Consider the following 13756-nt stretch of genomic DNA (forward strand, 5'->3'; position numbering starts at 1 on the left):
CCGACCCGTCCCACTGGGCTCCACCGACCCGTCACACAGGGCTCCACGGACCCGTCCCACAGGGCTCCACGGACCCGTCCCACTGGGCTCCACCGACCCGTCCCACAGGGCTCCACGGCCCGGTCACACAGGGCTCCACGGACCCGTCCCACAGGGCTCCACCGACCCGTCACACAGGGCTCCACCGACCCGTCCCACAGGGCTCCACGGACCCGTCACACAGGGCTCCACCGACCCGTCCCACTGGGCTCCACCGACCCGTCCCACAGGGCTCCACGGACCCGTCTCACAGGGCTCCACGGACCCGTCCCACAGGGCTCCACGGACCCGTCCCACAGGGCTCCACCGACCCGTCACACAGGGCTCCACCGACCCGTCCCACAGGGCTCCACGGACCCGTCACACAGGGCTCCACCGACCCGTCCCACTGGGCTCCACCGACCCGTCCCACAGGGCTCCACGGCCCGGTCACACAGGGCTCCACGGACCCGTCCCACAGGGCTCCACGGACCCGTCCCACAGGGCTCCACGGACCCGTCCCACTGGGCTCCACGGACCCGTCACACAGGGCTCCACCGACCCGTCCCACAGGGCTCCACGGACCCGTCCCACAGGGCTCCAAGGCCCGGTCCCACAGGGCTCCACGGACCCGTCCCACAGGGCTCCAAGGCCCGGTCCCACAGGGCTCCACGGACCCGTCTCACAGGGCTCCACGGACCCGTCCCACAGGGCTCCAAGGCCCGGTCCCACAGGGCTCCACGGACCCGTCCCACTGGGCTCCAAGGCCCGGTCCCACAGGGCTCCACGGACCCGTCCCACAGGGCTCCATGGAGCCGTCCCACAGGGCTCCATGGACCCGTCTCACAGGGCTCCACGGACCCGTCCCACAGGGCTCCACCGACCCGTCCCACAGGGCTCCACCGACCCGTCCCACAGGGCTCCACCGACCCGTCCCACAGGGCTCATCGCCGGGTCACACAGGAGAGAGGAATGAATGGGGCGATGTGATGTTGTCATTCAGATGCAATGGATCACTTGAACCCCGCTGTAGCGACCCTGTGTTGGACCTGTGAGGTGCTGTTCCCATCGGGGTTGAGAGAAACCCGACGCCCGGCCATTCAGGTGTGCAATAAAGTGCTTTCCACTTTCTGAGGACTTCCTGTCTCCAGTGGCGTTCTCCATTAACTCCTCACAGACAGACGAGCGCCTTTCTATTGGCCAGACGCTCTTTATCGCAGCAGTTATTCCCCCAGGTACGGCGGCGCTATACCTGGCCCGCAGATTAGATAGGGAGCCGGCCGCCCGTCATCATGGCTGATGAAGGCTATCTGAATATGAGCAGCGGCTCACACTCCTTGTTGAGGAACGCAGTTGGACTTGTGAGACACGCGGGGCTTTTATTGTGTGTGGAGGAGATATGAAAGCCCAGGTTCCCTGTGGTCACACACCCAAAGAGCCTTACGTCACCCCCCCCCCCCCCCCCCATCACCACCCTGCTCTTCTTCAGTTTACTAGTTATTCCCACCAGCTGCGATGGGCGAAACAAGTTCTTGACACCAGCTCACTGCAGCTTCCTGCTAACAGGGAAATGTGGTGAGTAAAACTCACATGTCAAACTACACACACACACACACACACACACACTCACACACACACACTCACACACACACATACTCACACTCACACACACACACTCACACACATACACACAATCACACACTCTCACACACACTCACTCACACACACACACTCACACACACAGACACACACACACATCGGAGGGATTGTGGGTCTACAGAACGTATCTCTTACAGATCCTCTCAGCATCAGTCGATGTGCAAAAAAACGGAAATGCCTGAAACCTAAAACGGACATATGAAAAAAAAAGAAAATAAAAACGGGAGGCGTCACACGGATTGTTTTTATTGTTTTTATTGTTTTTATTGTTTTAATGTGACGTGAATGTTTTACTGTCTTTGAGAACATTTATAAGCAGAGGAAATTAATTCAGTTCCGATGTTCCAGATCTTTAACATCTTTAACGTTCATTGATTGTTTGAGCTTTTGATAAAAGTTGAGGCCAAGATAAATGTCACGATATCAGTCTCCTTAATGAATACGTAAATAAATAAAAATAGAGCTTGTATTTCTATAAACAGTAACGTTAGACGGCTGCTTGTTGCTCCAGGATGAATCCATGAGAATCCCCGAAGCCCCGAACGTCATCCGGAAATAAAATGTTGTCGAAATGTTGTGAAGCCGTTTCCACTTTTAGACAAATAAATAAATAAAGAATAATGTTCTGGTATCGTTGACACATCGACAGTCTTTTACTTTCTGCTTTATAGACGATATAAAAACGCGTTTATTTTAGTGTACTTACGAAATCATTGTAATTCGTTTTTATTTTATTTCACAATGTTGTAAAAAATATAGATGATACATTATTGGTAATAACAATGAAACGACACATGATAATAGCCCACACATTATTACTATTATTATTATTACTATTATTATTACTATTACTATTACTATTATTATTATTATTATTACTATTACTATTATTATTATTATTATTATTATTGTTATTATTATTGTTATTATTATTATTATGGTCCTGTATGTGTAATGTCATAATTTAAATCATGTATTCGATAGCTGATCTGGACCACCTCTGTGTCTCCTTGATGTTTCCTCCAGAGGAAACGCTCTTCTTCATCCCGGTGCCACCAGCTCCCTCCTCCTCCTCCTCCTCCTCCTCCCTCGGCCTTTCCCCTCCGTGTAGACTTCTGAGCCATTTCATTGTTTTGTAAAATAAGAAGAGGTTTCCACTGCCATCCGAGACGATAATGGTTCCGATTCCACACTTTCAGTCAGAATCTTCAAGTGGACCGTGATTAATGATGTCAGTGTTAGCCGGGTCCTTCAGGCCCTGGCTGGACGACTCTCTCTCTCTCTCTCTCTCTCTCTCTCTCTCTCTCTCTCTCTCTCTCTCTCTCTCTCTCTGGAAGGGGAGCCGGGCAACAAGTCCCAGGTGCGAAGCAGCATTTATTGACCCTACGATCCATCTGTATTGGTGTGGCCATCACCGTGGCCGCCTAATACCTGCATAAGGAGCGTTACCTGTGAGTAAATATGAGGTGGGGGTCTTGGAGGTCACGTGTGCTGCAGCCGGTTCCGGGTCTGATCATCGTGTGCACGGGGCTCAAATTGGCGGGAAGCCTTTCAGCCGCAGGATGATCTTCTCTATTTAAAGGAGGTGTGAATGAAAGCGTTTTTAGGAGCTGGTGTCTTCTTCTGCTCTTTCTATAATCACATTTACTTTGGCCTCCAGAAGGGGTCGCCATCATGTAATAACAGTGCGCCCTCGGGTGGGTGTGGTGGGGAGGGGGTCTCGGGCTCTGTCTCCTCCACAAGCAACGAGCATCTATTATATTGGAGTTTTTAATGAATTGATTTGTCACGTGCTCTGCACACTGACCAACAGCCCGAGAAATGTACTATTGTCGAATGAACTCTTCCTCTCGTTCTCTCTTTCTCTCTTCCTCTCTTTCTCTCTTTCTCTCTTTCTCTCTTCCTCTCTTTCTCTCTTTCTCTCAGCGCTCTTCTGTTATGTACAGTTCTTGTGAAATGTCTCACTTTCCCGCCCTCGGCTACCTGCAAGATATATATATATATATATATATATATATATATATATATATATATTTTTTAAGCTCTCAAAATAACCGATGGAATTAAGAATAAAAAACCTCGGACCCATGAATTAAAGGAATGGATTTATTTTGCCGTTCCATGTGAGGACTTCATGGAACAATTCCAGATCCATCTGATGGCTTCTCGAGTCAGAACGCGAGATTATTTCACTGGAGAAAACAAACCGGTCAAATGTGGCCGACCTCCGGGTCTTGGTGACGCGGCGCTGGAGAAGGAAACGTAAGGTGGAAACCGGGAGACGGCCGGGCCCGAGGCGGGCCTCATTACATCTTAACTGATTGAAATAAAGGTTTGAGTATCTCAAGGCTTGACTAAACTCTGGCTATTCCCCTTTTTACTGCGCTTTGTTTTTTCTACTATGGAGGACTTAAAATGACTTAAGTATAAATAAATAAATAAATGAATGCATGAATAAATACAAGAATAAATAAATAAATGCTTAAATAAATGTATAAATGAATAAATAAATGTATAAATAAATAAATAAATGCTTAAATAAATGTATAAATAAATACAAGAATGAATAAATATAAGTTATAAATCAACAAGACATCTTTAAATAAATATATTTCTGCATTTCTGTATTTCTTCATTTATTTATTTCTCTATTTATGTGTCCACACGTATTTCTTCATTTATTTATGTGTGACATTTACGTGTCCGTATATTCAAATGAGCTGGGCGGTCCGAACCTCTGTCTAAAGCATGATTGGTCACAGGAGTGTGATGCACCTGGTGTGTTGTGCTCTACTATTTCTGCCTGGCACATGACGCTGAAGTTGACTCGCTCAGCTCACCGTTAGCAGAAGTTAGCCTCGACAGCTTTTTGACTTCAGCCGTTTATCAATTCCAAGAACACTGAGTACAGACTCGTGTTCTTTTGGAGTCTGGTCTTTGGAATCTGGTCTTGGGAATCCAGACTCGAGGACGCAGGACGGTCTTTCTGGTCTTGTGACGTCACCACATCAACTGTTCTTGCGCATGAATTTACTCCAATTATTCACTGTAAAATACTTTACAGTGGAGTAGAATGTGTTGCGGTGTCCACTGTTGTTTGGCGTAGGCTACGAATAAACGGTAATAACTATACAACGTCTCGTAGCTTCCTGACCCAGGGTCGCTACAATATGAAGTTATGAATCTTAACCCTCAGTCAAATTGACGTAACGTTATCTTTTAGGAAATAATAAACTCGTTGTGCTCTTTAGATCCTCCAAAACCTAATTATATCTCATGTTTAGCCGCTACAGGAGACGTCGGAGCCAGCGGAGCATTTCAAAAAGTCCTGCCGAGATCAGGCTGCTCTCGGCGGCCACACAGCGCGCTGAGCGCCCGGCGCCCGGAGCTCAGAGGTCCCGCGAGCAGGACCTCAAATCTCCGTCGCATATCCTTATTAGGCTGAATCTCGATAAACCGACCACAGATTTGATGCTTAAACTACTAACTTCTCGGCTGAAAACATCCTTAAATTACATTCCGTGACTCAACAACAGTAGTATTTAGAATGTACAGACAAGAATGCATAATAAACGCTGTTCTTCTACAGATCCAAGTGCTAGGGATCGATTGCTTCTGTCTTGCTCCCTGACTTGACCAATCCTGTTCAACAATGAGGTTCGGACCGCCCAGCTCATTTGAATATACGGACACGTAAATGTCACACATAAATAAATGAAGAAATACGTGTGGACACATAAATAGAGATATAAATAAATGAAGAAATACAGAAATGTAGAAATACATTTATTTAATGATGTCCTGTTGAGTTATAACTTATATTTATTAATTTCTGTATTTATTTCTGTATTTATACATTTATTCTTGTATTTATTTATTTATTTCTACATTTATTTAAGCATTTATTTATTTATTCTTGTATTTATTCATGCATTCATTTATTTATTTATTTATACTTAAGTCATTTTGAGTCCTCCATATTCTGCGTCACATGTCCTCCTGCTGCCTCTTCGCAACAGGCCAACACGTGCCGTCCAGTCGCTGCTCCCCCCCCCCCCCCCCCCCCAAAACCCCCACAGCTACATTATTGCACTAATTATAATTCCCCCATCATTAAGATTTATTCTTCGTGTGGTGAGTGTGTGATGGGGAGGGGGAGGGGGTGTTGGGCTGAGTGTCACTCATTTTTAAGAAGACAAGCACCGTTGAAGTGTGAACAAAATCGGCCCTAATTCAAGTGGTCGCGGCCATGCGCAAAAAGTCGTGATATCACATCTGAGAGATTTATCTTCCATACTGCCCCTAAAAACACTTTGATTTCCCTCAGTCTGACGGGCAGATTATTAATGCACGTTTTCTCTATTTGATCTTTTTTCTTTTCTTTAGAAGATGTCTTTTTTTAATAACGCTGTATATCTTTTTTTTGTAAATAAAACAAATAAAAAAATATTTGATTTGAATCCGCGTCCCGCATAATTATATACTATTCCAATATGTCACGGCTTTAGTTTTTGAGATAAAATCCTAATTTTATATTGATCAAAAGGCCATCGAATAAATAAAGAAGTGTGACTGTGCGCGCGCTGGGTCCTCCACTGCGCGAGAACATACTGTATCCATACAGGATACATATAATGGCGCTGTCTCCTGCGCACACAGGAGGAGAGAGAGAGAGAGAGAGAGAGAGAGAGAGAGAGAGAGAGAGAGAGAGAGAGAGAGAGAGAGAGAGAGAGAGAGAGGTCAAACATTCACTGGCCGTCTTTTGGGACTGTTTTGTTTATTTTAGTGTGCAGCCTCGTTGCTTGTTGACCAACAAACAACAACACTTCTTTTGTTTACTCTGAATGTGAAGCTGCCTCTTGAAGGCCGGCTTGATGTGTGGAGTCTGCATCATGTTGCTGTGTTTTGGACGTTTTTCTGCTTCCCAAAATCTACTATTTGTATCTAAATCCCGCGCTACGGGACACGTGGGTGGCATTGCCTTCACGTCTCGAGTGACTTCCAGTTTGACTTTTGATTCATCATCAGAATCCCCCCCACGTGGACGGATGAGGCTTCGTGGCTTCGGTGTGATTGACTCGAGCAGCTGGATGCTGCACTCTTTGATCTCTCTGGGATAAAGACTTCCGGCTTTATTAAAAGTGTATTTTTGGATTCTGTCCCATGAAGAAAAAAATAAACTGTGATTTGATTTTGTTTTAAAATCACACAACCAAAGAGAAGGACAAATAAGGAAACACAACACAATCCTGAATAAGACAAGCATCCAGACATGAAATATGCGCGCGGATGAAGTTTTGCATCAAACTCGATTATCTTTGCGGATTTTAGGCTCCACAGATCGACCCTGCCTTCTATTTATTTATTTAAAAAAGAAGAAGAAAAGAAGAAAGAGAAGCAGCCAGTCCCCTTCTAAAGAAAGCCCTTTCGGTGGTGCTATAATAAACCATTTCCCTGGGCTTTATTGATCAGTCACTCTGAGCTAATGTAATTATCCTCATCAATAGGGGGACTGCAGGGAGAATCATTATGCGGTTGACATTGATAAATGATCAGCCAAATGCGGCCCTCCTCTCCCAGGGCCCTCCCCCCTGACCCGCTCACAGGCCCACATAACGTAGTCATAGAAACACCTTATGGCGAGAGGAGAGAAAACTGCTGAAATGTTTTTTTTTAAAGGAAGGCAGCGCGCGCGCCCTCACACACACACACACACACACACACACACACACACACACACACACACACACACACACACACACACACACACACACACACAAAGAGAGACAGACATACACAACACCTAAAAACTGTCCCCCTGAGCAAGTCATTTCGGGAAGAGCCAGCTGCAAAGCGAAGGACACTCAGCCCCTCGCGCACCTCCATTTCTGTGACCACTATCCAATTCAGCAATTTAAAAGAAAAACAAAACTTTTTTTTAAAGGCCATGCAGATGCACTCGTGTATCTAAAAATACACAATTGTGCTCGCGCCTCCCAGATCATACACTTTACCAGAAGCTCTGCAGAGAGAAACACACAGAGCCAATAACATAAGCATTATTAACGTGTTGCGTCGGGGACGCACGCACGCGCGCGCACATAGTGTTTATCTTCGAGTCAACTGCGTGTGGACTTTTAATATTGTTGCACGAGGACCGGGCTGCATTGTGCAGCAGGGGGAATATATTCCTTATTTTATTCGTGCAGCAGCAGCGCGGACCGGCTCTGACAGCGAGGAGATGGAGGGGAGGAGTTGTTTAGCTCGGCTGGATCATCCATCATCCCTGTCACACCGAATCGGCAAAAGGAAAGCAGCAGAGGCAATCTACCTTCTGTCTCATCGGGGTGGGGGGAGGGGAGGAGGAGGAGGAAGAGGAGGGGTGTAGAACGGGGGGTGGAAGGAGAAAAGAAAAGAAGAAAAACTATTAATATTGAAATCCTCTCCAGCCGCAGTAATCCTCACGTTTTCTCTCTTTTTTCATTTTATAATCTCGCAAAACGGAGAGCTTCTTCCTTCCGTTTTGTCCAAAGAATAATAGAGCACCAGAAAAACAAAAACAGAATGACTTGTGTTGTGTGTGGTTGGGGGGGGGGGGGGTGCATTGTTAACTAGACTCAGTAAAAACAATAAATACACGTGTTTTCCTCAATCTGGTTAAGGCCTTAAAATCCCTCCGCGTGCATCCATGTGTTCAGAAAAATTGTTTAACAAACATAAACTGTGCAGGGATTATGTCCGGGACTTTTATAAAAACATCTTGCGAATAACATTCAAAACAAATGCGAAATATAACTCAAAGGAAATAAAGCTGCAGGCGGACTGAGAGTTAGCTAAACAGAGGATTGTAAATACACATAAAATATACTGATATTATATTTACGATTTAAAAATAGCTTTCCATGCGGGAAATGGTTCTGAAAATATTTAGTGCATAAAAGTGATTTAAGTGAAGTCATTGTGACTTTCAGCAATTTCTTTTTTTAACAGTACAAAATCCAACAGTTATAAAAAGAAATGCTCGAATAGGACTAAATATTTTGTATAAATATATAGTAATAGTTATTTATGGAGCATCTCCAATTTAGGCAAACGTTGTTGTTTTTTTAACAAATTGTTTAAAAAAAATTACATTAAAAAAAGCTTTGAGAAGGCCACTTGAGAATAACAGGAATACACACCTGAATAGAAACGAACAGTTTCAGTATTGAATACATAATTGAAAATGCATACATTATATTCATTGTATTATTATTATTATAATAAATATAAATAGTATAATTATTAATATTATTATTATTATTATTATTATTATAGCTTGTGCCATGTATTATATTGGTTGATATACACATACGACAAAGTTAGCAGATAAGCAGTGTTTATATTTTTTAAAAGTAAAGAAAAGAAAACTTAAGAAAAACATGTGAGGCATTGATTCCGACATAAGTTAAACTTCTCTGTGAAGGCAGCACATATTTCAGCTGAAGTGATGTTGTCGTTTCTGGTTTTCGGCTACGGCTTGGATGGCCGCGGGCAAAGAGAGAGAAGAGAGGAGATAGCCCATCAAAGCCCATCTGGGTGCTCCTCGGCTGCAGGGCCACATTCGGCCGACAGGCGGCGCTGCACAGCGGCAGAAAGGAGCAGAGCACCCAGAGAGGGCCAGCCGTGGTTCTGTCGGAGGATCACACCGGAGGATCACACCGGGGACACGTCCTCGCGCTGGTGTCTGAGCACCAGGGAGAGAACCGTGAATCCACCTCGAATAAATGAATACTTATTTATAAATTAAAAATGAACCCCACCTTTTTAGATAAGCAATAGTATATATATATATATATATATATATATATATATATATATTTAATAAAAAAACTCAAATACATTGGATTCATTTGCAATTAATAGCAAATTGGGATTTATTTTCTTCAAAAAAATTAAGTATTAAAAATGTGCTCTTCTGATTATTAATTAAATTAATCGTGCCAAATGTGTCCCTATATATTTAGGGGCTGGAGGCCACCATTGAGCCTTTTTATTTACCAACACTTTATCTAAAGATGTGTTGGTGGTGAATTTGCTCTTTAATTTAAACCCCTCATTTGCATTTTAAATTAATTCATAATTTAGAGGACATATTTGTGTGCCTAAATAGATTGCCGAGGCAAGATATATTTTAGCAATAATTTGTTATCGTCATTATAAAAGAACATGCAATAACTAAATGGGCAGTCTGCTTCAAACAACCTGCTGCCAATAAATTGCTTGAAAAGGTCAGAGCTTAACTGTTAAATAAAACTCGAGGCCTTGTTGACAAGCAACAACCAATCCATAACATGTTCTCTGAATAATACCAATAACAAATATTAATATTAGTAATAATAATAATAATACACTTATCAGTATTATTACTAATTTGTGGATTACAACTCTGTAACAGTTAAACACACAAAGATCTAACAAAAATCAAAAATGAAATATTTATTACAGCATTTGTGACTGAACACCTTTTAAACATTACGTCACAGTCCTCATACAAGTATTTAATGTATTTTTGACAAAGCTTAAGGGAGACGGCATCTTATCATCTAGTGAGGAACACGTGCTGAAAAAGGAAGGAATTCATGGACATACAATATCAATGCCACAGCAGATCTGAAACTAGCAAAAACATTCTTTTTCAATTGAGGTAAACACATAGAATATCTAACATGAAACAATTAATAGACTGAACTCTGTACGTAGTTTGTTACAATATTCTCTCAGCTTCCCATCTTCCCCCCAAAAAAGCATTGAGTTCATAATTTAAGTTTTTTTTCCCTTTTTTTTTGTTTTAGGTTTTTTGGTGCATCAACCGTCAAAAGCTTCTCCAGCGCCGCGGAATCAACGCCTGTGTCAGTATTGTCCTTATGGCAAGAATGTTGATCCGCAGATAGAGAAGCGCCGTAGGATGTTGCTTTTCCACTATTAAGCTTCCTTCAAGAGGCTCTTACCAATGAGAGTCCAGGGTACAAAAAAATAAAATAATATTAAAATAAAAATGTATAAAACCAACACAATCCAGTGCTTGGGCAATTCAAACAAAGAACCTTTTTCCTTTAAAACCTACAGGGCAACATTCATCCGTGAACCAAAGGAAGAGGGGCATGACAAATGGTCAAACTGAATCTTCTGGAGAGATCCGGTGTCCTCGAGCAGCCCTCTCCGGGCTCGCCCAGTTCTTATGGGGGCCGGACCCATCGCCCTCTGTGGTCTGAGATGTTCCATCTTCTTGTTGTTTTTCTTTTATAGTGCTGTGCTGCGAGACAGTTTCTCCTCCAGGAAGGAGCACACACAGTGTGAGAGAGAAAAGGTTAACCTTTAATTCTAAAACTAGCGCAGGAAACATAAACCATGTGATCAACGAAAAATTCACAAGTTTTAACTTATTTATCTATACTTTTTATACTACAGTAGTTATAACTCTTGGAGTCCTTCTGTTGTTTCTTTTTTAAATCTTTCCAGAGTGATTTTACTTTTCGAAGCATTCGAGCGCGTCACAAAGTGTACTGAACATGTTTATGGTGGTGTGTGAGTGAGTGTGCGAAAAGTGTGTTGTTGAGTGTGTGCGTCTGTCCGTTCTTTGCACACGTGTACGTCAAAACATCCTCTGTTGATCTTTACCAAAAGCCCAAGACTTTACAAAGTGTTCTTGTCAGCTTGGTCCTCCGTTTGGATGAAAGTAACAAAATTGACAAGTCTCAAAAAAAAAAATCATCACAGCTCATCTGGGATTCTGTTTCTTTTGTGTCAAATTCTGGTCAAACGGGTTTTTATTCTTAAAAATAGTCTCCAAATAGGATTTATTGTGGGCTGCTGCTTTCTTTTTTAGAACTCTTTTCTTGTCGCTGCTGCTGTCATGGCAGCAACGTTCCCTTATACTATTGGGCATGGATGTCCAGGCCTTGTCCTCCAGTGCTGGGGTCAATGGGGGTGAGCAAAGGGGGTCTCTGTGCAGACATGGTCATTCCTGGGTGCGATGAGGGTCCTGATGAGGCGTGGTGGGGATGGTGATGAGGGTGGTGGGCGTGGGGGTGGTCGGGCAGGTACGCATGGAGAGGTGGTCCGTGTCGGAGCTGGGAGGGGTGAGGGCTCATCTGATGAGGGTTGGTGTAAGTGGGCGGGGCCATGCTCATGCCCATAGGACCGCTCTGAGGTACGTACTCCCCCGGCATGCCTGGCAGACCTGAGAGAGACACACAGAAAGAGGGAAATTAATTGACACACTCAATAAACCTTCTTTCTTTGACGTGTTCCTCCTCCATTAACCGGGCTCAACTCAATTCAAACGCAACTGCAGCAACAAACACGTTTTACGACGCCGCGCCTGTGACTGCAGAGTGTTTAGCTTCGACAAGTAAAGACAGGCATTATTGCGCCGGGCTATTTTGGGCTATGGTGAGTGGTTTACAATGCCCACTAGTGTTGTGGTCAGGGCTCAGGTTGGAAAGTGATCCTCAGTCATCCACAGACACGGCCGTCCTGGAGGAGGTGAGGAAAGCCAAGCAGCCGTATTGATGTGGAGGAGCGCTAATACTTTCACAAGTGGAACAGTCAATTCCCCGGCAGACTTAAGGGACGCAGCGAGCAGGCGCTCTCTCACGGGGACGAGCCTCTGTGAGCATGTTTGATTTAGGATGCCTTAAAAAAAGTCATTAAATAATTTAGGCCTCCGTTAGCTGTAACAACAAGACAGAGAGAATAACAATCTCAGTTCCACTGGATGAAAGCATTTTAAGGGAAAAGGGTGGGTTTTTCAAGTAGAAAAAGAGCAGCAAAGATTAAAGGAAGCAAGTTAAAAGAGAGAAGAAAGGAAATGCAGGGGTGGTATACTGATGTCCCCCAAGATGTACTGCATTGCCTCTGTGCAGAGCCCCCAGCATGCTGGCATCTCTCACACTGTGACAGGAGCCAGGACACAGGGCGGCTCCGCAGTGCCACTGTTTGGCTTTTCACACGGCTGTTTGTTGAAATCAGAAAGAAAAAAGTAAGAAGTGGGGGGTTGCTCCTGGAGCCTGGGACTGTAGTATAGGAACATGGCTGGTCTAAAGGCCTGGACCTTGGGGAGAGAGGCCAGTGAGAGCAGGGGGTCCCGCTGGAGCCAGGGGGCCTGGGTCTAGGCCGACCTGCTTTGTAATGTGAACCCCTGGGGGATTAGAAGCTGTAATAGGAGGGGAGAGGTCGCTGCAAGGTCACTAGGCATGCTCACTCTCTGCATTCCTCCACCTTAGTACACTGCAATTAAGAAATTACACTGGAGGGCCCCGGTGAGGGGAAGAGGAGGACAGAAAAGAGAGAGGGAAAAAAGGACAGCAAAAGCCAAGATTAATGACCGGTCTCATCGGTGGAAAGCAGTGCTATTTCTAAGACTCCCTTTCCATGTCAGTTCATTTGAAATGCACATGTTTGTCAGAGCAGGTCTCTTAAAACCTCCCTACTGGGGTCATACAGTAAATAAATCATCAGGTGTTGGGGTATGATGGTTCCCTCACCTCCATGTAACCTAGAGCAGCTCCTGTTAAAAGGCCCAGCAGATGCTTCTGACATTGTAAGCTGGTAATCTCCAGTCTTGTAAGCTGCAGTCATTCTGTTAAGTAGATCTGAGACCCCCCCCACCCCCTTTATTAACAAGAGTGGTAAAACCATCTGAAGACAATAACTGTGGACAGACTGGGCCTCTCCCTCCTGGCTGTACACTTCTGCTATGGCACAGCGGTCCGCTCAATGGCCATAATTAAGCACCAAATATACCATATTGTGTGGCTGCGTAATCAAATCAAGAGAGGATAATATTCCTCTGTATTAAGCTATTAATGTAATTGGTCATGAAGCATAAAGTATGTTACGTAATTAAATAGTCTAAAAATTATATGGCCGTATATTAAGAATTAGCCAACCTGAGCAAATGTTGTCTCTGTGTGGCTGTTTTAGGGAACATTGCTTCCTGATCTTTTTTTTTCCTGCCGCCATTAGCAAAGACAGGAAGGGATGAGAGAGAATGAGCGAGAGACGGCGAGAAACAGAGGGAGAGAGAGAGGGAGAG

General features: G+C 44.2%; 1 protein-coding gene across 8 annotated transcripts in view; it reads right to left on the bottom strand.

The window, feature by feature from the left end:
* Nucleotides 1-10140: 10140 nt before the first annotated feature.
* Nucleotides 10141-13756, bottom strand: part of meis2a (Meis homeobox 2a) — an 87589-nt gene continuing 83973 nt past the window's right edge. For 4 of the 8 annotated variants that reach the window (XM_056426079.1, XM_056426077.1, XM_056426080.1 and 1 more), the window contains exon 12: nt 10141-11899. In XM_056426079.1, the coding sequence (XP_056282054.1) occupies nt 11595-11899 (305 nt within the window). In that variant the 3' untranslated portion in view covers nt 10141-11594. The remainder of the gene's footprint in view (nt 11900-13756) is intronic. The other 4 variants (XM_056426081.1, XM_056426083.1, XM_056426082.1 and 1 more) reach the window with 1 other exon arrangement.

This window comes from Pseudoliparis swirei, chromosome 11 (assembly GCF_029220125.1).
Source record: "Pseudoliparis swirei isolate HS2019 ecotype Mariana Trench chromosome 11, NWPU_hadal_v1, whole genome shotgun sequence".
NCBI classification, from domain to species: domain Eukaryota; kingdom Metazoa; phylum Chordata; class Actinopteri; order Perciformes; family Liparidae; genus Pseudoliparis; species Pseudoliparis swirei.